Source organism: Rutidosis leptorrhynchoides, chromosome 2, assembly GCF_046630445.1.
Source record: "Rutidosis leptorrhynchoides isolate AG116_Rl617_1_P2 chromosome 2, CSIRO_AGI_Rlap_v1, whole genome shotgun sequence".
In the NCBI taxonomy this organism is placed as follows: domain Eukaryota; kingdom Viridiplantae; phylum Streptophyta; class Magnoliopsida; order Asterales; family Asteraceae; genus Rutidosis; species Rutidosis leptorrhynchoides.
The window spans coordinates 15,119,225-15,144,246 of NC_092334.1; the positions used below are offsets into that span (position 1 = coordinate 15,119,225).

General features: G+C 33.1%; 1 protein-coding gene across 2 annotated transcripts; it reads right to left on the reverse strand.

Annotated features, from left to right (window-relative positions):
* Positions 1–23,340: 23,340 nt before the first annotated feature.
* Positions 23,341–24,488, reverse strand: LOC139890579 (non-specific lipid transfer protein GPI-anchored 20). Of its 2 annotated transcripts, XM_071873467.1 has the most exons (3): positions 24,107–24,488; positions 23,947–23,976; positions 23,341–23,747 (listed from the first exon to the last, which is right to left on the reverse strand). In XM_071873467.1, exons 1-3 carry the CDS (start codon positions 24,435–24,437, stop codon positions 23,488–23,490), a joined length of 621 nt encoding a protein of 206 aa, XP_071729568.1. In that variant the 5' UTR covers positions 24,438–24,488; the 3' UTR covers positions 23,341–23,487. The 2 variants fall into 2 exon arrangements, with proteins under 2 accessions (XP_071729568.1, XP_071729569.1); XM_071873468.1 differs by lacking the exon at positions 23,947–23,976.
* Between the last annotated feature and the right edge of the window lie 534 nt (positions 24,489–25,022).

Sequence of the window (25,022 nt, forward strand, 5' to 3'; positions counted from 1 at the left end):
TGGAAAACGGATTGAGCAAAGTATGAAAGAGGCTGTGGATAAATCACAAGTACGAAACCTGACTTCAAAGAATCCAAATGATTCAGTATCTGCTGAAGACATTAACGAATACCTTGCTTCTGAATCTAAACCCTTGCGGACAATATTTTTCATCATCCTCTGATATTAGAAATTCTAAGATATCATTGTATCTTTCATTATAAATATCCTCCATATTTCTGGAGATAATTCCATAATCATTCTTATCGGATATCAATTTTCTCCTTGCGATATCTGTGTAACATCATAAAAAAAAACTATTTTAGTTTCTAAATTCTGAAACCTTCGAGTTTAAAATATGAATATTTTTGAAGAGGTATTGGGAACTGAAGCATGAGTTAGTATAATATAATGACACTTGATCAACGTGATTATATTACAGTAAGTCATGCTGAGTTTCTAATAGAATGTGATAAAGGTTCACAGATCATACCCTCATTATAAACCATGTTACATAACTCTTTCATTCAATTTAACCTCTAAACTATCAAGAAAATATTTTCTGTCTTTTTCGAGGTATTCTGGTAATTTGACAAGTCAGATTGTGCTATTACCATTTCTTTTTAGAACATTAATTATGTTCATTCCGAAATTCATACCTAAGAATTCTGGACCATTATTCGCTTGATTTAAAGTCGGGAAGATAAAACAAAAGCATGAAGCTTCAAAATATCAATGGGAGTATATATAAATCACAGTAAATTGGAGAGAGTATTAACTGTGGATGTCAATGATTATGGAAAGACATAAGCAGAGACATCGAAATATAAGGGAAGATATAAAACCCAACAACCACCCAGAAATTATAAACCGTGTATATCAATGCGTATAGCAATATAAAGACACGGGAGAATAAAAAACACTATAACCCCAAGGTAATGGTAGAAGAAAATTGCTTCCTCTGGTGGTAGATGAAAAAGAAGAATGACAGATATGAAAGTTAGGAGTATATCAAGAATCAGAACTGGATGAAGCATTTTTCACAATCTTTTGAAAATAGAAAATGAGGAAGAAGATGTAAGAGTGATGAAAATAATGAAACGGAAGAGGTCAATTTATAGCGAAATATCAAACATAGCAATCGAGGCAAATTACGCATTTAATCAAAAGAAATCTTAATTTCCTTAAATTCCGAAGAATCAAATCTTATTTAGATTATGGAGATTTTCTATTCCTTAAATTACGGAAATCAATCATTAATATGTCAAGAGTTAAGACGAATCTCTATTCTTCATTTCACTTTTTTACGATAACTTCTCTCATACACTTCGAATAATCGGATTGTTTTATCCATATTATTCAACGGTGATAAAACTCTATTTATCAACACATATACGTCATGAAAACATTTTTATTGTTAGTCATGACGACCTCACTCAAATTTCGGGACGAAATTTCTTTAACGGGTAGGTACTGTGATGACTCGGAAATTTCTGACCAAATTTAAACTTAATCTTTGTATGATTAATATTTCTGACGCGATAAGCAAAGTCTGTAAAACTGACTACCCAATTCTAGTAAAAATTTTCAATTAAATGAACTCAAAATTATGTTTATACATATTTATGAACGATAAAACTAGGTTTTAACACCGAAATTATTGTTACCTCAGAAAGGACATAAATTGAGAAACAAACCAAAATGTTAAAATTCATTTAAAATGGAATAGAGGACGATAAAAAGGAAAATAAAAGCCAAGTGTGGGAAAATTTACCAAGTTATCTTAAACATATGTCACATATATCTGTAACAAATAACTGAAAATACTTTTGTCTTGGACTAAATTAACTATTTTACCCGATGAAAGAAAAGAAAAGATGGATCTACACGATGAATCAATTCCATCATTAAGAGGAAGTAAAGTCTTCCGGAAAAAGACACACGCTTCTTGATTTAGGTCAAGAAGTTGTCGTCCAGACCAGCTGTAGGTTGACGAAAAATCTAGAAAAGTCATCACTAAAATCAGCAGGAAATCCACGGACCTCGGCATTAAACAGGGTCGCCAAGTGGTCAGATTTATCCTAACCATGAGAAGGATTTATCTCGTACAATGGGGGGCACCATGCAAATTAGCTGGATAAGACTAATGAATCAGATCCCCAGAAAGGATAATCTTCTTAAAAGATCAAAAATCAGCTTTTAAGCCTGATATTACTCAATCCTTGAGATTGACCTTAAAGATTGAGAATTACAAACTCATGGAATTCAATGATATCTAAACTCGAGCTTGAACGAGAAAATATTTTGATCAAAATTACAAACCAATTTGTTTTCTGAAAACCCTATTTTCAATGCGTTCATTACCATTGAACGTAAAATCCTAGGAATTCACCTGGAATTCATTAGGTCACCTGAACCAAATCGGGTGTCAACCGTAAGAATGGTGGTTGCATAGCATGGTCAAAGACAGGACCTTATGCCAGACCAAAAAATTATAAGGGTGAGCTTTACTATTGCTCCTACCAAGGATAGTAATTGCGTCTGACACGTTATAGACCATAATTAAAAGCATGTCAGGGGACATTGCCTTAACAGTTGCTTGTTCAACGCTTCCCTTTACAACCGGACGGTAGTTTACTGAAAGGTAATATACGGGACAAGTAAACTGAACGTGTTGCTTTCCTAATACAAGGTTAGCAAGTGGGTGACACAAAACCGCAAGTTTTGAGCTAAAATTTTCAAATCTGAAACCTACCAAACCCACAAAAATATTTTGCAAACACCGGTGAAGGGTTATTCCGGAACACTTATCTAGGGTAAAAACTAGATTCAATTTTCAAAAGATCAAATGTTTTCATAAAGATCCAATTTCCTTAATGGATCTAAATTTTTATAGTCATGTGGGACTGTAAACCATATCGTTACTACCATTGTTTATACCGCCGTATAGAAATCACTGATGTACAAAGTGTGAAGAATAAAGAAGTGATTCTAGTATTTCAAGACGATAATGCTTGAGGACAAGCAACGCTTAATTGTGGGAATATTTGATAATGCTAAAAACGAACATATATTTCATAGCATTATTCCTCAAGAAAGACAAGCTTTTAGTTGCAATTGTTCTATTTACAAGTGATATTCGTTTAAATAATAAAAGGTGAAGACAAAAGACAGATTCGACGAATTGAAGACGCAAACGACCAAAAAGCTCAAAGGTACAAAAGACAATCAAAGAGGTTCCAATTATTTATAAGAAACGTCTCGAAATTACAAGAGTACAAGATTCAAAACGCAAAGTACGAAATATAAAATTGTACGCAAGGACATTCAAAAATCCGGAACTGGAACATGAGTCAACTCTCAACGCTCGACGCAACGGACTGAAAATTACAAATCAACTATGCACATAAATATAATATAATATTTAAATAATTCTTATAATTATTTATATATTATATAATATATTATAAACCGTCGGCAAGAAAGGCTCCAAACTTGGGTGAGCTGTATTTACAAACTCCGCGACTCGCGGAGTTTGAAGGCAAAAAGGACCGCGAGTCGCGGAGCCCCAAATTCTGAAACTCCCTATAAAGCTTGCGCATTCTGATCGTAAAAATCATCCAACATATATCCATCTCTCTATCTATATCGTAATATTTATATTTATAATTTATATTTTAATTTTAATTTTAATTTTAATCCTAATAATAAGGGTATGTTAGCGAATGTTGTAAGGGTGTAAGTCGAAATTCTGTCCGTGTAACGCTACGCTATTTTTAATCATTGTAAGTTATGTTCAACCTTTTTAATTTAATGTCTCGTAGCTAAGTTATTATTATGCTTATTTAATCCGAAGTAATCATGATGTTGGGCTAATTACTAAAATTGGATAATTGGGCTTTGTACCATAATTGGGGTTTGGATAAAAGAACGACACTTGTGGAAATTAGACTATGGGCTATTAATGAGTTTTATATTAACTAAACAATACCTTGTTAATTTAATATACAAACTTATAATTTGACGTATTTATATATAACCACATACGCTTGACTGGGTACGGTGGGCGGGATATCTATATATACCAATAATTATTCATTTTACCGGATACGGAACTGGATTAATAGTTAATAAACTTGTTGAAACAGGGGTGAATTACATTCAAGGGTAATTGGTGTAATTGTTAACAAAGTAGTAAAACCTTGGTTTACACGCAGTCGATAACCTGGTGTATTCATTAAACAAAGTATTAAAACCTTGTTACAATTCGAATCCCCAATTAGTTGAAATATTTGACTTCGGGAATAAGAATAATTTGACGAAGGCTTTCGCTCTTTATATTTATGACTGATGGACTATTATGGACAAATCCGTATGGACATATTAAATAATCCAGGACAAAGGACAATTAACCCATGGGCATAAAACTAAAATCAACACGTCAAACATCATGATTACGGAAGTTTAAATAAGCATAATTAATTTATTTCATATTTTATTTCCTTTATTTTATATTTAATTGCACTTCTAATTATCGCATTTTTATTTATTGTTATTGTATTTAATTGCACTTTTAATTATCGTACTTTTTAATTATCACAAGTTTATTTTATCGCTCTTTTATTATTCGCAATTTCATTATCGTTATTTACTTTACGCTTTAATTTAAGTCTTGTATTTATTTTTAATATTTTACATTTGGTTTTAACTGCGACTAAAGTTTTAAAATCGACAAACCGGTCATTAAACGGTAAAAACCCCCCTTTATAATAATAATATTACTTATATATATATTTGTATTTTTATAAAAGTAAACTAATATAGCGTTAAGCTTTGTTTAAAGATTTTCCCTGTGGAACGAACCGGACTTACTAAAAACTAAACTACTGTACGATTAGGTACACTGCCTATAAGTGTTGTAGCAAGGTTTAAGTATATCCATTCTCTAAATAAAAAAATATCTTGTGTAAAATTGTATCGTATTTAATAGTATTTTCCTGTCGAAATTTAATAGTATTTCGTATACCTCTGCTAAAACATCAAGTATTTTTTGGCGCCGCTGCCGGGGAATCAATCTAGCTTAAAAGCCGGAAGCCCAACGCTAATATAAAAAAAAAGATTTTTATTTTTAGTACGCTTTTGTAAAAATACGTTTTAAATATTCAAAAATATTAAAAGAAAAACAAAAATATAAATATTTTTTTTTGTTTTAAGAGTTTGGTAAATATTTAAGTTTTATAAAGTTTCTTTATTTCTATTTTTTTAGTTTGTAAAAATATAAGTTTTATTTAATTTATAAATATATTTTATATTTTACAGCAAAAACAGAAAAAAAAATAAAAAAAAATAATAAAAACGCGTCGAATTTTAAACAAGCTGTCATTTGAATTTCTGAACCCCGCGACTCGCGGGGTTTGCTTCTTGGAATACCGCAACTCGCGGAGCTTCTCTGACGCGCTGACAGAACCCTAATTCAGCATTAATTACGGGTAATTATTAATTATTATTAATATTAACCCTAATTATTATTATTATTATAATTAGTTTTATTTTAAGTTACTTTTTATTTAATTTATATTTTAGTTAAATTAGTTTAATTAAATTGTAAAATTAATAGTTTTAATAAATAAATAATATAAAAATAATATTTTTATAAAAATTGTACTTTTTACAACTTTTTGTATATTTTTATATTTTGTCCCTTTTCAATAGTTTTAACGTAATATTTGTATTTTTAGCTCATATTTAGTTTTAAACTTAGTTTTAGCCATAGTTATTTTACTTCTAGATTTTTAGGCTTTGCCGTAGAATTCCTTAAGTGCTTTTTCTTTAGACTAAGATTTAGGTGCTTTAGAATTTTGCGACGCCTTTTTAAGTTTTAGTTTCTTTTTAAGTTATTTCCATTTGGGATTTAGTTTTTCCTGTAAGCTTTCATATTTTTAGACGACTTTTACCTATGTATCAATTATCATTCCAATTAATAATCTCAATTTGCGATTATAATTTTAAGTTAGTTGTAGTAATAAGATTAGGTTAGTCAAGTGTTTTTAAGTTTTATAAGTTTCTTTTATTTTTCCGTCACCTTTTATTTTTCAACCATTTTTCTTTTTCGACCTTTTTCGAAACGCTCTTTTTCTTTCTTATTTCTCGCTATTCTAGTTTTAGGACATAGATTTTTATTCTACTTCTTATCTAAATTTCTTAAAATTACGAAAATTTATTTTAAGTGGTTAAATTGATAGACATCAAAATTTTCTGGTTCGTAGTAATAGTTGAATTTGTACGTGGACCGGGTTATTGGAGCCAAACAGTCCTCAATTATATTGAGACCAAACGAATCCTGCCCCTCTGCTGCATCTTTTGGCTATTCGAAACGTGGGCAAAATCAGAAAAGTCTATTGATTGGATAACTTATTATAATTTTTCTTTCCTTTTAAAAACTAATAGGATATTCAGTGAATGCACCGAGCAAGACGTTCACCACCTTTTGTACGTTCACCACCTTTAACTAGATCAAGACATTTAGCAAATATTACCGCCGTTGATTTTTCTTTAGAATCGTCATCCAGTCGACCAAGTACTCCAGTTCAAATTTCCGATAATCCATTTTTTGAACCCGACCTCATAATTGAGAATCCGGAGAATATTCAGGAACGATTCGTAGATCCTGAACCACTAAACTTTCCTCCGGAACCACCAATCATTCAAACAGAGATTGTTGAGAAACGAACCATAAAATCAGAATCCTCTAGTGATTCCGACTCAACAAATTCAATTATGGAGAATCTGGAACCTTTAAGTATGGAAGACCGAATGAGAGCTAAACACACTGGCCAAGGTCACGCAATTACTCATCCAGACATTAATGCGCCAGATTATGAAATCAAAGGACAAATTCTACACATGGTGACTAATCAATGCCAATTTAGTGGTGCGCCGAAGGAAGATCCAAATGAATATTTACGTACCTTTAATAGGATCTGCACACTATTTAAAATCCGAGAAGTGGAGGATGAACAGATATATCTCATGTTATTTCCCTGGACTTTAAAGGGAGAAGCCAAAGATTGATTGGAATCGTTACCTGAAGGGGCGATTGATACATGGGATGTTTTAGTTGAAAAATTTCTTAAACAATTATTTCCGGCATCTAAAGCCGTAAGACTTCAAGCAGAAATTGTTACGTTCACACAGAAACCGAATGAAACTCTATATGAGGCGTGGACAAGATTTGGAAAGTTATTAAGAGGATGTCCGCAACATGGTTTAGACACCTGTCAAATAGTACAAATATTCTACCAAGGATGCGACATCACTACAAGGAAAGACATAGATATAGCAGCTGGTGGTTCTATTATGAAGAAAACCAAAACTGATGCTTACAAAATTATTGATAATACTGCTTCCCACTCACATGAGTGGCACCAAGAAAAAGATATCGTTAGATCATCTAAAGCAGCTAGAGCCGATTCTAGCCATGACTTAGATTCCATTTCCGCAAAGATAGATGCTGTCGAGAGACGAATGGAAAAGATGACTAAAGATATTCACTCAATACAAATTAGTTGTGAGCAGTGTGGAGGACCACATTTGACAAAATATTGTCTCAGTATTGAATTAACATTGGAACAAAGAGAGAATATTTCATACATAAACCAAAGGCCTGGAAATAATTATCAGAATAATTATCAACCGCCAAGACCGATTTACAATCAAAACCAGAATTATAACAGAAATATTCCATACAACAACCAACAAGGTACTAGCAATCAACAAGTATCCAATAATACTTACAATCAGCAAAGACCTAATTTTCAAAATAAACCACCACAATAAACCGATGATAAAAAGCCGAATTTAGAAGATATGATGACGAAGCTAGTTGAAACTCAAACGCAGTTTTTCACATCTCAAAAACAAACCAATGAACAAAATGCTCAAGCATTTAGAAATCACCAAGCTTCCATTCAAAATCTGGAACAAGAAGTAAGTAACCTAGCAAGGTTAATAGGTGAAAGAAAACCGGGAAGTCTACCTAGTGATACAAATGCTAACCCCCGGAATGAAACAGCTAAAGCCATTACCACAAGAAGTGGTACAACACTTAAACCACCTAAAATACCTGTAACTTCTGATGAAGCTATTCCTACTCCACAAGAACCACAACCTGATCAAGATAAGGAAAAAGAACCGGTAGTTGAAAAGGTTAATGAAGATAACACAGTTAAGGCTAAACCTTATGTTAAACCATACCAACCACCACTTCCTTACCCGAGTAAAATGAAGAAAGAGAAACTTGAAGCCGAGCAATCTAAATTCTTGGATATGTTTAAACAGATAAATGTAAATCTTCCTTTCATTGATGTGATTTCAGGAATGCCTAGATATGCTAAATTCTTGAAAGATCTAATCTCAAATAGAAAGAAAATGGAAGAACTCTCGGCTGTTACCATGAATGCTAATTGTTCAGCAGTGCTATTGAATAAGATACCAGAAAAACTATCTGATCCAGGAAGTTTCACAATTCCATGTTTTCTGGGTAGTCTTAGTTCAATAGAAGCATTGGCAGATTTAGGTGCTAGTATAAATTTAATGCCGTATTCACTATACGCTAAACTAGACCTTGGAGAATTGAAACCAACCAGAATAAGCATACAACTAGCCGATAGATCAATAAAATATCCTAGAGGGATAATGGAGAACATGCTAGTTAAAGTTGGTACTTTAGTATTTCCAGTAGATTTTGTTGTTCTGGACATGGAAGAAGATTCTCAAGTTCCTCTCATATTAGGAAGACCATTCTTAAACACGGCTAAAGCAATGATAAATGTGTTCGGTAAGAAATTGACCCTAAGTATAGAGGACGAGAGTGTTACCTTTTCAGTTGATATAGCAATGCAACAACCGCAATCTGCAGATGATACATGTTATTATATTCAAACTATAGATGCACATGTAGAATTGTTAGAAGAATTTCCAGAATTACAAGGAACAGGAGAATGTTCTTTAGGAGAAGGTAATGAACCAATTGATGAAGCTGAAATGTTAGCTACACTTATAGCTAATGGATATGAACCAACAACAGAAGAAATTCAAATGCTAAAAGAAGAAGACAGATATCGATACAAATCATCGATAGAAGAACCTCTGAAATTAGAGTTAAAGCCACTTCCAAACCATTTGGAATACGCTTATTTACATGGTGAATCTGAATTACCTGTAATAATATCGTCTTCTCTTACTGAAAATGAGAAATCATAACTCATTTTTGTGTTGAAAGCTCATAAACCAGCCATTGCATGGAAGATTCATGATATTAAAGGAATAAGTCCTTCGTATTGCACAAATAAAATCCTTATGGAAGAAGGTCATAAAACGTATGTGCAACACCAACGAAGACTAAATCCTAATATGCAAGATGTAGTTAAGAAATAGATTATTAAACTGCTAGATGCAGGTCTAATTTATCCAATTTCTGATAGTCCATGGGTAAGCCCAGTACAATGTGTGCCTAAGAAGGGTGGCATGACTGTCATTACAAATGAGAAAAATGAGCTTATTCCTACTAGGACTGTAACAGGATGGCGTGTATGTATTGATTGTAGAAAATTAAATGACGCCACCAGAAAAGATCACTTTCCCTTACCTTTCATTGATCAAATGTTGGAAAGATTAGCCGAAAATAGTTACTATTGTTTTCTAGATGGATTTTCCGGATATTTTCAAATTCCAATAGCACCCGAGGACCAAGAGAAAACCACATTCACGTGCCCTTATGGTACTTTTGCTTACAAACGCATGCCATTTGGACTTTGCAACGCCCCTGCAACCTTTCAAAGGTGTATGATGGCGATTTTTCATGACATGATAGAAGAATGCATGGAAGTTTTCATGGATGACTTTTCAGTCTTCGGTAATACATTTGAATCATGTCTAGCTAATCTGGAACGAATGCTTATTAGATGCGAACAATCAAATCTAGTACTTAATTGGGAGAAATGCCATTTCATGGTTAAAGAAGGCATCGTTCTTGGTCATAAAATTTCAAAAGAAGGAATTGAAGTGGATAGAGCTAAAGTAGATGTAATTGCTAAACTTCCACATCCCACCAATGTTAGAGGAGTTAGGAGTTTTCTAGGGCATGCCGATTTTTACCGACGTTTCATAAAAGATTTTTCTAAAATTGCCACTCCTATGAATAAACTCCTAGAAAAGGATGCTCCATTCATCTTTTCAGATGAGTGTATCAAATCTTTTAATATTCTTAAAGAGAAACTCACTAATGCGCCGATCATGATAACACCAAATTGGAATCTACCATTTGAACTAATGTGCGATGCAAGTGATTTTGCAATGGGAGCCGTTTTAGGACAAAGGATTGAAAAACGATTTCAACCTATATATTATGCTAGTAAGACGTTACAAGGAGCACAAACGAACTATACAACTACTGAAAAAGAACTCCTTGCTATTGTCTTTGCTTTTGACAAATTTCGATCATATCTCGTTCTAGCAAAAACGGTAGTCTATACCGACCATTCTGCTCTTAGATACCTATTTTCAAAACAAGATGCTAAACCAAGATTAATCCGTTGGATCTTACTCTTACAAGAGTTTGATATTGAAATCCGAGATAAAAGAGGAGCAGAAAATCTCGCCGCTGATCATCTTTCTCGTCTTGAAAATCCCGAATTAGAAGTTCTAAATGAATCGACCATACAAGACAACTTTCCTGATGATTTCTATTGAAGATAGATTATAAAGAAATTCCATGGTTTGCAGACTATGCAAACTACTTAGTATGTGGATTCCTTGAAAAAGGATTATCGTACCAAAGACGAAAGAAATTCTTCAGTGATATAAAACACTATTTCTGGGAAGATCCACATCTGTTTAAAAGTTATCCCGATGGAATAATACGCCGATGTGTATTTGGAGATGAAGCTAGTAAAATATTAAACCATTGTCACACAGGACCAACAGGAGGGCATTATGGGCCTCAATTAACAGCAAAAAAAGTTTATGATGCTGGATTCTATTGGCCTACAATTTACAAAGACGCACACCTTCTTTGCAAATCCTGTGATGCTTGTCAAAGGGCCGGAAAAATAAGTCAACGTGATGAAATGCCACAAAATGTCATACAAGTATGTGAAGTATTTGACATATGGGGTATTGACTTTATGGGTCCATTTCCAAAATCTCATAATAATCTATATATACTCGTAGCCATTGATTATGTATCTAAATGGGCGGAAGCACAAGCTCTCCCAACTAATGATGCACGAGTTGTAGTCAACTTTTTAAAACGTCTTTTTGCAAGGTTTGGAACACCGAAAGCTTTAATAAGTGATCGGGGTACTCATTTCTGTAATAATCAACTTGAGAAAGTTCTTAAAAGATATGGAGTAACTCATAAAATTTCCACCGCATATCATCCACAAACAAGTGGACAAGTTGAAAATACCAACCGAGCTTTAAAACGTATTCTAGAGAAAACCGTAGGATCAAATCCGAAGGAATGGTCCATTAAATTGGAGGATGCACTCTGGGCTTTTAGAACAGCCTACAAAACTCCAATTGGAACCACACCTTTTAGACTTGTTTATGGAAAAGCATGTCATCTTCCAGTAGAAATTGAACACAAAGCATTTTGGGCTTTGAAGACATGTAATCTTGATTTACATGAAGCCGGACGTCTACGATTAAGTCAACTAAACGAATTAGAAGAATTAAGACATGAAGCATACGATAATTCGTTAATCTATAAAGAAAGAACGAAGAAATGGCATGATAAAAGAATCAGAAGTTCAAAAGAATTTAAAGAAGGAGACAGAGTTCTTCTTTTCAATTCACGATTCAAGCTATTTCCTGAAAAATTGAAATCAAGATGGTCTGGACCATTCATAGTCAAAAGAGTTTTCCCATACGGAACGATAGAATTAATAAATTCAAACGGGATTGAATTTAAAGTTAATGGTCACAGAGTTAAATATTACATACATAGTCCGATGGAAGTTGACAATGAAGTTAATCATAATTTCACCACCCAAGAAAACCTTCAAAATGAAAACATAAATATGTTATCAACAACATATGAAAAATCAAAATTGGAATATAGGGAGGATTCAAATTTGAGTGATGAAGAAGAATTCCTATACAAACCTCCCATTCCAAGAAACGAAGAAAAATTTGAACAAGAAATTCAAATAGAAATGAAAGAACCAAGGAAAGAACACCCGAAAAAAGTTTACAAACCAACTCGACTTACTAAAGCAGGAGACCCGGGTGAATTTATCATTTCTTGCTTACTTAATGATGGTGCTGTATATAATGGACTCGCAGATTTAGGAGCAAGTGCAAATATTATGCCTCTTTCCTTATACAAAAGATTAGGCATGGGTAAATTAAAACCAACCAAAATAGGTGTTCAATCATTTGACCAAACCATTAAACACCCGGTTAGAATAGCAAATAATTTACTTGTTAACGTGGGAAGTTTGACCTTTGTTGCAAACTTCATAGTGATTAATATGAAGGAAAACCTTGATATTCCTCTAATTCTAGGTTGCCCATTTTTAGCAACCACCGAGGCATTCATTGATGTAAGAGAAGGTAGAATGACACTTAGGGATGGTGATACATCGATCACCTTTGTGAACCGAAAGTTTAGATCTCCACAAACCAAAACTGTTAGACCAATAAAAACGCATAAGTGTGGGGAAGATGAAGAAACACTTAATGACAATCCAATCACAAAGAATGCCGTTGATGATACGAAATTAGATGAACCCATTTTTAACAGTTCAACGAAGAAACTTTATAAACGGATTCATGATGCTAAGATTAAAGGAAACTTTAAGTTATATAACCGATTAATATCCAATTTATCGTCAAAAGAAAAGGCAATGTTAGTTGAATTTGTGAAAGTTACGGAGGAAATCAACAAATGGATTGAAGAAAAAGTCAAAGATATATAAGTTGATGAAGATTCAATTGAAAATAATGTTAATCACAATTTCAACTAAGTATAGGGGGTTTATGTATTTCTGTTAGAGTTAGATTGTCTGTTTTCGTGTAGTTCTCGAAAATAGAACCCGAATGGTCTTTCCCTAGCAGACCCTAAAGAACTAGTCTTCTCCCCCCATTCTGAATTTTTATTTTTTTTAGATTTTTAGGAAATGAAGACTGCCTGTGAACTAAACCATGGTATAATGCTACAAGCTTTGATCACTAAACGTAATAATGACACACTTCTAAGTGAAATAGTATCAGTAATCAGAGAAAGAATGGACGGAGTTAGAAAAGAATCCAGATGCAAAGATAATAAGTTACAATTTGGTAAAGGAAAATCAAAATCCGCAGCGAAAAGAAGAGCACGACACCTAGAAAGATGTCACAAATGCGGAAAATGGTCACATGGAGGTAAATGTTCAAATAATCAAACCTATTCAAATACCGAATTTGTTACTTTATGCAGAGACGGACCGTTCATATGTTTAGAAGAAAAGACACTGAATGCTCGAGGTTACGCCTATGTAGCCATGGAAAACCAATTAAACCGACTATCTTATGAATGGGATAGATCATATAACTAAGAAATCTATTTCACAGGTAAGTCTGTACAGTCTTTATTTTTATTTTTATTTTTAACCTTTCGATAATAAACGCTAATTTGTTCGCTATAAAGTATTAAATTGGTATTGAATAAAATTAGGTTTGGCGACCGAAATTATTGATATCATTCAAAAATTTATTACATCACTGCGAAATTTAACGTTTATTCTTAAGGTATAAATATCTTTAATCAATCAACCCAAAATATTTCAAAAATTTCTTCATGAGTTAAATTAGGTCTTGGAACCGAAATTACTTTACCAAAAAGAGGGGCGCATATTTTTGATAATATTTGATTGATTAAAGTGGGATAAAAAGCCAAAAAGATTTTTAATTTTATTTTTACCATGTTTTTAAAATTAATATATAAATCTTAAATTAATATCGTAAACTTTGTAAAATCAATATATTTAAAATTGTAAATATTTGAAAAATTAATATAAGTTTGGTGTGAATTTATAATATAAATTTTTAAATTAAGTTTGGTGTGAATTTTTAATTTTTAAAATATGAATTTTATTTTTATGCATTTCAAATTTTAAGTTTGGTGTGAATTTTTAATATTAATTTTGAATTTAATATTTAAATTATGTGAATTTAAAAACAAAAATTTACTTTATCTCATTAAGTTAAAAATATGATTTTTAAAATTCGTCGTAAGTTGAAGACTAGGTCTTTAAACCGAAATTGCTTTACCCAAGGGAGGGACGAGAATTTTATTATCATTATTTTTAATCTTATTGAATTAAAGTATGCCAAAAACATTAAAAAAAAAAAAAAAACCCAAAAATCTTAGCTTTTAAAACAATCGCTACAAAAAGACAAATTTTAAAATTTTGTCGAGGGACAGACTAGGACATCGATCCGAAACGACCTCGTCCTAAATAACAAGGGAAACAAAATTTTAAAATTAATTACTTAATTGTTTTAATTAGTATAAGAAATATAAAAAAAAAAAAAAACCAAACTCCGCGACTCGCGGAGTTTGAAGGGTAAAAACTCCGCGACTCGCGGAGGGACCAATTTACAGAAAAAAAATAAAACGCAAGAACAGCTCAAACCACACACCACAACTCAAAAATACTGCGAAAAACACAGCCGGAAAACCCCGAAAAATACACCCCAAATTCACAATTTTTGACCGTTAATCACCAAATCTTTTACTAAAATCATGTTGAGAAGGATGCTATCAAGGAATTACTCAAGAAAAACGGTAAATTTCTACACCTAAACACCATTTAATCCGAAAATTAGTGTTCTTGAGCAATTTTTTCCCCAATTTGATTTTGATGCTTTTTAGTGTAATTATGCTTAAATTGTTTATGTATTATGCTTGTATAACCTAGATTGATGCTATTTAACATGATTAGAAGTCTTAAACTTCAAATTCTGAGTAATCTAGGGTTTGTGTTCTTGAGCAAATTTGGGGCTTTTTGACATAAACAGGTTATGGCTGATTTTTGTCATGAATTGTTGCTAAATTAAGTAGTGTAACATGTTTAGGTAGTTAAATGATCCAAACTTTGAGCCTAAACATGATTTTGAGAATTAAAGTGGACTTTTTCAAGTCTAAAAATTCATGAACTTGATTTTTGAGAGATAATGCCATTTGAAACTTGTTTAATTGCTAGTAATGATTATTTTGACATGTTATTTGAGTTGAATGCTTATGAACTTGGCGAACATTTATATGCTTATTTGAAAAAGTGTAGATTTGATAAAAATGTGAAAATGAGCTTAAGTTTGATATAAATTGATCATGTCATTGTAATTATTTTGATTGATGATTTTGCTGACACTAATGCATATTTGGATGCACAAAAATTGTGTTTGATGTGTTTTGCAGACTGAAAGGTGTGAATCTTCATCCCAAGCTCGCAATACTCCTGCTGAGAATGCGGAATAACAGGAGGTGGATAATTACTACAAGCAAGATATACCTCATCCAGTCATAACATTTTCTGATATGCACTTGGAAGATTTGCACCCGAACCTGAGATTTGACAGACTTTGGATAGATTATCCAAAGTACCAAAGGGGTTTGCATACTCTTCATTCTAAAGTTGTTGAGGTACAGAGGGTCATAGAATGGGGACCCTTAGAAGCTGTAGAATTGGCCGGGCCAATTAGGGAATTACTTGTACAGAGGTATGGTAATTCTACTTTTAATGACTGGGTACGTTTATTCACCATGCGTAGACCTGTATATAAAGTATGGTGTGAAGAATTGTTGTGTAGTATAGAATTAAATGATCGGGTAGCTAGTTTAACCGATCGATCTTTTATTAAATTTTTGTTAGGAGGTTCGATGCGCCACATGTCTTTACTAGACATGGCTCAGGCTTTACGTATATATACGCCTGAGGAGTTAGCATCTGCCGATTGTAGAGGGTTGATACTAAATGGTAGAAAGATAGATGAAAATTTTGATACACATGGTGTATGGAGTCAAATGACAAGCCATCACCGATTCAAAGGGGGAAATTACTCTTATTTGGATATAGATAGAGCTGAATTAAGAGTGATTCATAGGTTTTTAGCTAATTCGATTACACAAAGAGGTAAGAACAAGGAAAAGGTAAATGAACAGGATTTGTTTTACCATATGTGTATTCGAGACCCACAAAGCGCTGTAAGTATACCTTATTGTGTGGGTTATTATTTATCAGCTATGGTTAGGGGGATGAGACCGCATAGCATAATAGGAGGTAGTATATTTATTACTTTGATTGCTGAATATCTCGGTGTGGATATAAGTCGGGGGGGATTATTAGTCGAAGAACCAGAACCCCGCGATACTATAGGTTTAAATGTATACCATGGTGCGAAAGTTTTGAAGAGGCGAAATAACGCCGCAGTACAATACCATGGTAGACATCCACAGGTTGAGAGAAACCAACAGCAAGGTAATGTAGGAGGGGGAAATGAAATGCAAGAAATGCAAAGGTTTATAGCTTCACAGGAGTACGAAAATGCTAGACAGAGAGCATTTGAAGATTGGCAAGTTCATCAAAACCAAATCATAGCTCATTGCCAACATATAGGTAGAAACTATATTCCTACTCCTAAACCCATATTCCCTCCCTGGTCTATAGAGATGCAACCACCGTATCCTACGTATAACCCTACCGAAGCATTTTATAGCACCTATGGTTATGCATGGAACCCATATTGGTATCAGTATCATCCCTAGTCTACTTAGTTTTATTTATTTTGTAATTTGTAATGTTGATACATTTAATACTTATGTTAATATTGTAATAGTTTTTTTATAATTTTCTAACTTTTATTCTTAGATTTTAATAATTTTTGAATGTGGGGTAATATACCAAACTTCAAAAATATGTATATATGTTTGCAGTTTATCTTATGTACACAACAGGGTAAAACAACGCATTTTCAAAGACTGGCATTAAGTTCAGCAAAAGCAACTAATTTTGACGACAAGATGCAAAATATATGTGAAATAACAACAAGACAGAATGAACAAATGATGTGCACCATTTATCATTCAGCAAACAAACGCCAATATATTTAGAAACTTTGGTAAAAATTTAATCATTTTCACACAAATCACCCTCAATAATTTAAATTATTACTGATTTCTTGCAAATGAGGGCATTGCAAGATCTTAAGTGTGGGAAGAGGTTAAATTCTTTCGGATTTTATAATTTTTATCTTAAACATTTGGTTACCATTAAAAATACTAGTAAAGCAGTAGTTGTATTAGAATCTAGTGCTCTCTGATAATAAAGAACAGCCCTAGTCTTATATACTGACTACCCAATTCTAGTAAAAATTTTCAAAATTTTCAATTAAATGAACTCAAAATCATGTTTATACATATTTATGAACGATAAAACTAGGTTTTAACACCGAAATTATTGTTACCTCAGAAAGGACATAAATTGAGAAACAAACCAAAATGTTAAAATTCATTTAAAATGGAATAGAGGACGATAAAAAGGAAAATAAAAGCCAAGTGTGGGAAAATTTACCAAGTTATCTTAAACATATGTCACATATATCTGTAACAAATAACTGAAAATACTTTTGTCTTGGACTAAATTAACTATTTTACCCGATGAAAGAAAAGAAAAGATGGATCTACACGATGAATCAATTCCATCATTAAGAGGAAGTAAAGTCTTCCGGAAAAAGACACACGCTTCTTGATTTAGGTCAAGAAGTTGTCGTCCAGACCAGCTGTAGGTTGACGAAAAATCTAGAAAAGTCATCACTAAAATCAGCAGGAAATCCACGGACCTCAGCATTAAACAGGGTCGCCAAGTGGTCAGATTTATCCTAACCATGAGAAGGATTTATCTCGTACAATGGGGGGGCACCATGCAAATTAGCTGGATAAGACTAATGAATCAGATCCCCAGAAAGGATAATCTCCTTAAAAGATCAAAAATCAGCTTTTAAGCCTGATATTACTCAATCCTTGAGATTGACCTTAAAGATTGAGAATTACAAACTCATGGAATTCAATGATATCTAAACTCGAGCTTGAACGAGAAAATATTTTGATCAAAATTACAAACCAATTTGTTTTCTGAAAACCCTATTTTCAATGCGTTCATTACCATTGAACGTAAAATCCTAGGAATTCACCTGAAATTCATTAGGTCACCTGAACCAAATCGGGTGTCAACCGTAAGAACGGTGGTTGCATAGCATGGTCAAAGACAGGACCTTGTGCCAGACCGAAAAATTATAAGGGTGAGCTTTACTATTGCTCCTCCCAAGGATAGTAATTGCGTCTGACACGTTATAGACCATAATTAAAAGCATGTCAGGGGACATTGCCTTAACAGTTGCTTGTTCAACGCTTCCCTTTACAACCGGACGGTAGTTTACCGAAAGGTAATATACGGGACAAGTAAACTGGACGTGTTGCTTTCCTAATACAAGGTTAGCAAGTGGGTGACACAAAACCGCAAGTTTTGAGCTAAAATTTTTAAATCTGAAACCTACCAAACCCACAAAAATATTTTGCAAACACCGGTGAAGGGTTATTCCGGAAAAATTATCTAGGGTAAAAACTAGATTCAATTTTCAAAAGATCAAATGTTTTCATAAAGATCCAATTTCCTTAATGGATCTAAATTTTTATAGTCATGTGGGACTGTAAACCATATCGTTACTACCATTGTTTATACCACCGTATAGAAATCACTGATGTACAAAGTGTGAAGAATAAAGAAGTGATTCTAGTATTTCAAGACGATAATGCTTGAGGACAAGCAACGCTTAAGTGTGGGAATATTTGATAATGCTAAAAACGAACATATATTTCATAGTATTATTCCTCAAGAAAGACAAGCTTTTAGTTGCAATTGTTCTATTTACAAGTGATATTCGTTTAAATAATAAAAGGTGAAGACAAAAGACAGATTCGACGAATTGAAGACGCAAACGACCAAAAAGCTCAAAGGTACAAAAGACAATCAAAGAGGTTCCAATTATTTATAAGAAACGTCTCGAAATTACAAGAGTACAAGATTCAAAACGCAAAGTACAAAATATAAAATTGTACGCAAGGACGTTCGAAAATCCGGAACTGGGACATGAGTCAACTCTCAACGCTCGACGCAACGGACTGAAAATTACAAATCAACTATGCACATAAATATAATATAATATTTAAATAATTCTTATAATTATTTATATATTATATAATATATTATAAACCGTCGGCAAGAAAGGCTCCAAACTTGGGTGAGCTGTATTTACAAACTCCGCGACTCGCGGAGTTTGAAGGCAAAAAGGACCGCGAGTCGCGGAGCCCCAAATTCTGAAACTCCCTATAAAGCTCGCGCATTCTGATCGTAAAAATCATCCAACATATATCCATCTCTCTATCTATATCGTAATATTTATATTTATAATTTATATTTTAATTTTAATTTTAATTTTAATCCTAATAATAAGGGTATGTTAGCGAATGTTGTAAGGGTGTAAGTCGAAATTCTGTCCGTGTAACGCTACGCTATTTTTAATCATTGTAAGTTATGTTTAACCTTTTTAATTTAATGTCTCGTAGCTAAGTTATTATTATGCTTATTTAATCCGAAGTAATCATGATGTTGGGCTAATTACTAAAATTGGGTAATTGGGCTTTGTACCATAATTGGGGTTTGGATAAAAGAACGACACTTGTGGAAATTAGACTATGGGCTATTAATGGGTTTTATATTAACTAAACAATACCTTGTTAATTTAATATACAAACTTATAATTCGACGTATTTATATATAACCACATACGCTTGACTGGGTACGGTGGGCGGGATATCTATATATACCAATAATTATTCATTTTACCAGATACGGAACTGGATTAATAGTTAATAAACTTGTTGAAACAGGGGTGAATTACATTCAAGGGTAATTGGTGTAATTGTTAACAAAGTAGTAAAACCCTGGTTTACACGCAGTCGATAACCTGGTGTATTCATTAAACAAAGTATTAAAACCTTGTTACAATTCGAATCCCCAATTAGTTGAAATATTTGACTTCGGGAATAAGAATAATTTGACGAAGGCTTTCGCTCTTTATATTTATGACTGATGGACTATTATGGAAAAATCCGTATGGACATATTAAATAATCCAGGACAAAGGACAATTAACCCATGGGCATAAAACTAAAATCAACACGTCAAACATCATGATTACGGAAGTTTAAATAAGTATAATTAATTTATTTCATATTTTATTTCCTTTATTTTATATTTAATTGCACTTCTAATTATCGCATTTTTATTTATTGTTATTGTATTTAATTGCACTTTTAATTATCGTACTTTTTAATTATCGCAAGTTTATTTTATCGCTATTTTATTATTCGCAATTTCATTATCGTTATTTACTTTACGCTTTAATTTAAGTCTTGTATTTATTTTTAATATTTTACATTTGGTTTTAACTGCGACTAAAGTTTTAAAATCGACAAACCGGTCATTAAACGGTAAAAAACCCCCTTTATAATAATAATATTACTTATATATATATATGTATTTTTATAAAAGTAAACTAATATAGCGTTAAGCTTTGTTTAAAGATTTTCCCTGTGGAACGAACCGGACTTACTAAAAACTACACTACTGTACGATTAGGTACACTGCCTATAAGTGTTGTAGCAAGGTTTAAGTATATCCATTCTCTAAATAAATAAATATCTTGTGTAAAATTATATCGTATTTAATAGTATTTTCCTGCCGAAATTTAATAGTATTTCGTATACCTCTGCTAAAACATCAAACTGCCGGTTATAAGAACTGGTGGGCGCGAGTAGTAGTATATGGATCCATAGGGCTTGATATCCCCGTCTGAGCTAGAGCGCTAGCCTTTTAATGGACGTATGCTATTTGAGAAGCGTACACGTTGGTTTGCGTGTATTATTAAGATGATTATACAAAGGGTATAAAATATATATACGTTAAGTTTAGTTACCAGGGTGCTCAATTTCGTAGAATATTTTGATAAACGTTTCTAGATGAAACAACTGAAAACTTGTGATTCACCTTTATATACAGATTATGCACAACATTAAAACTATGAACTCACCAACCTTTGTGTTGACACTTTTAAGCATGTTTATTCTCAGGTTTCTAGAAGTCTTCCGCTGTTTGCTTATATGTGATACAAGCTATGTGCATGGAGTCATACATGCTTTATTCAAGAAAACTTTGCATTCACAAAATCATCACCGTGTATCTTATTTTGACTTCATTGTCAACGGATGTATTATGGTAACTATTATTTATGGTGATTGTCTATATGTAGAAATCATCAAACATTGAAAACCTTAGAAATTGATATTCATTTATTGTGTACCTTTTGAAAAGAATGCAATGTTTACAAAACGTATCATATAGAGGTCAAATACCTCGCAATGAAATCAATGAATGACGTGTTCGTCCATATGGATTTGGAGCGATCGTCACAAGAGGTTTAATATGGAGAATTCAAAGGCTCGTTCTATGCCTTTGGGTAGCACGATTAAGTTATCGAAAAGTCAATCACCAAAGACGGTAAAAGACAAAACGGATATGGAAAAGGTTCCATATGCATCGGTCGTGGGTAGTATTATGTATGCCATGGTTTGTACAAGACCCGATATTGCTCAAGCAGTGGGAGTTGTAAGTCGTTATATGTCTAATCCGGGGAAAGAGCATTGGGAAGCGGTCAAATGGTTGCTTCGTTATTTGAAAGGTACTTCTAATATGGGATTATGTTTCTCCAAAAACAATCTCATACTTAGGGGTTATGCGGATGCTAATTTGGGTGGATGTGATGATTCGGGGAAAAGCACTACGGGTTATGTTTTCACAATAGGGAAGACGGCGGTTAGTTGGATGTCTAGACTACAAAAAAGTGTTGCTTTATCAACCACCGAAGCCGAATAAATGGCTATTGCAGAAGCTTCTAAAGAGCTTGTTTGGTTGAAAAACTTCTTAGGTGAGTTGGGTAAAAGACAAGACTATTGCGTCTTGAATTGTGATAATCAAAGTGTGGTTCATCTTGGGAAGAATCCGGTGTTTCATAGTCGTACGAAACACATCAAGATAAGGTATCATTTTATTCGACAACATATAAATGATGGTACTTTATTATTGGAGAAAATCCTTGGTACGAAGAATCCTGCTGATATGTTTACTAAGGTTGTTACGACAGAGAAATTTAGGTTTTGCATTACCTCAATTAGTCTTCTAATGAATTGATGAGAGAAGACCCCAACTAGAGAATTAGAGAGTTAATGTTTCAATTCTAACAAGTAGTGTTGAAGACCTTGTATCGAAAGTCTGCTCATCCGAAGTATGTGTTGAGTGTGCGTGTCCCAAATGGAGTTTGGCGGTATAATGGTGGTTTAACGTCCTTGGTTAGATCGTTGATATTTTGGGTTGACGAAGGTTGGGTTTGTTCAAAGTCTCCAAGTGGGAGATTGTTGGAGATATGGAGAACTTTAAACAATTAGAGGGAAGATTCCAGGAAACTCACACGAAGCTTCCACGAAGTTGTTAGAAAACTCACATGTAGCTTCCACGAAGTTGTGAGGAAATTCACATGTAGCTTCCATGAAGCTGTCAGGAAACTCACATGTAGCCTCCATGAAGCTGTCATGAAACTCACATGAAGCTTCAAGGAATTGTTTTTAGCTTACTCCTTAAACCATTCTATAAATAGACCCTCTTGTAACTCATTGTAAACACACCACAAATATTCAGTAAACACATTCTCTAGTTGGTCCGTGGACTAAAGCATTCACAACGATTGCATATAACCACGTTATCTCTTGTGTCGATTTACATTTCTTGCATTTATAATTTTTCGTTTATTAATTGGGTTAGTAATCTTGTAGAATTACTATCGGTGAGTGATTTTGTTGAATCACTTGCGTTGTTTTGGGTCATAATATCCTTACAGTAGTCTAATCAGAGTTTTATTTCCGAAGTGTTGAATTTAGAACGGGTCATGTCATCATGAGCCAAAACAGCGAAAACAGAATTATGTGTTTAGATGATTGAATTATTTTGTGTGGTCTTATATATACGTTATTTGAACCCAAACTTCAGCAATTCAGATGGCAAACATGTTCATAACATAGATTTCATGTATCAAAGAACTCTATAAACCAAATTGTAAAACTGAAATCAAATTGTAATAAAGGTGAAGTTCTGTTTTAAGGTATGAAAAAAATACATAAAAATTTAATACTCCACTAAGAATAGTTGTTCAATACAAATCTTAATTATGTGTAATAACACATTAAATCCATCCCTCAATACAATATTCTTACACTCTTAATTACAATATAATGATAAACAATATAAATATAAATAAATGATCACATGAAAAGAAGTATTTATATCATATATCTGATCTAAAAAGCCAAGAAATATCCAATAAACATTACTACCATGAAAGGTGAATAGGCATAAGTGGAAGTGGCAGCTGAAGGTGTTATAGTTGGACGACTGCCTGCATTGTTGGTCGGAACTCCAGAATCTACACCAGTAGATGGCGGCGTTAAGCCCGGTGTGGTGTCAGAATCAGGGGCCAACGGCATTGTGTTCGATTCAGGTGAAGACGTTGGTGACAAGCCTGAAGATGGAGATGGAGTTGGACCGAATGTACCCACACCTATTATTCCGAAAGAACACAAATATATAGTTATTTAAGTATCATTTGCTCAATGTTAATCCACATCAACTTGTAACCAATTTTTATAATATTAAATTTTCCATTGACAAAGTAATGTAGAAGAGAAGAATTGAAAATCTTAAAAAAAAAAAAAAAAAAAAAAAAAAAGGAGTAGGCAAATTTTCAGTATAAATCATACCTGGTGGAGGAATAGGGGCGGCTGCAGGAGCTGTAATTCAATATAAACACATCAATATCAATATGTATAGTAACTATAACATAAAAGTACAACTCATAAAATCAAAATGATAAATTTACATTCATACAAAAGTGATGTAACAATTTATGAATATACTGACCTTTACATTGGAGAGGCACACCGGGCATACGACAAGCACGAGGCAAAGAAATGGCTAGGGTTCGATTAATGGGAATTTGAAAAGGCACGCTTCCGGTAACAATGAGGCAAAGACAATCAGTTCCACCACTCGTAATGTTCTTAAGTGAATTACAACAATCGGAAGTTGGTGTCGTACCACTGGTGGATGTGCTATTTGCAATAAAGTTCAAACATGGAGTAAAGCTAGTTAGCATTGAAGCAGAACATGGTGTACTAATCTGAGAGTAAACTGGTGCAACCACCGAACATGTCACGACCAAAATCAATGTTAAGTACTGAAAAGAAGCCATGTTTAGTTAGTGTGTTACTAAAATAAGTTACACAAAATATTGAGATTTTAATATATGTTTATATGGAAGTAGATTGTGGATGATATTTTTTGTGATATGATACAAATGAAAGAAAGATGGAATTTATAGATGATGGAAGTTTGAAGTGTTTAAGAAAGTAGTTATGGTGTTGAGCTAACTTGAACAACAATATACTATATGATGCGTGTATATTAGGTGGTGTTTTTGCTTGTATAACTTGAAGAGGTTGTAGTATATGTTAGTCAAAGCTTTTGACTTTTTGATTAAAGGAATTTTTGAAGTGGGGAAGGGATTATAAATTTAATATCGGTTCGTTAAGGTTGTTCACCAACATTAAATGATAAGGATTTAAAGGTATCCTACATCAAGATCATGGAATGGACTAATATTAATATATATATAATGAAAAAAGATTGGATAAAAAGTCCGAAAAAGATTGAGTTGCAGCAATATTGTCATGTTTGCAGCAACGTTATTTTGTAGGCCTTGTTGATAGGCCCATAACAATGCTATACAGTATGTACTAGAGCCAGAGGCCCAAATATCAGAGGATAACATTAAATT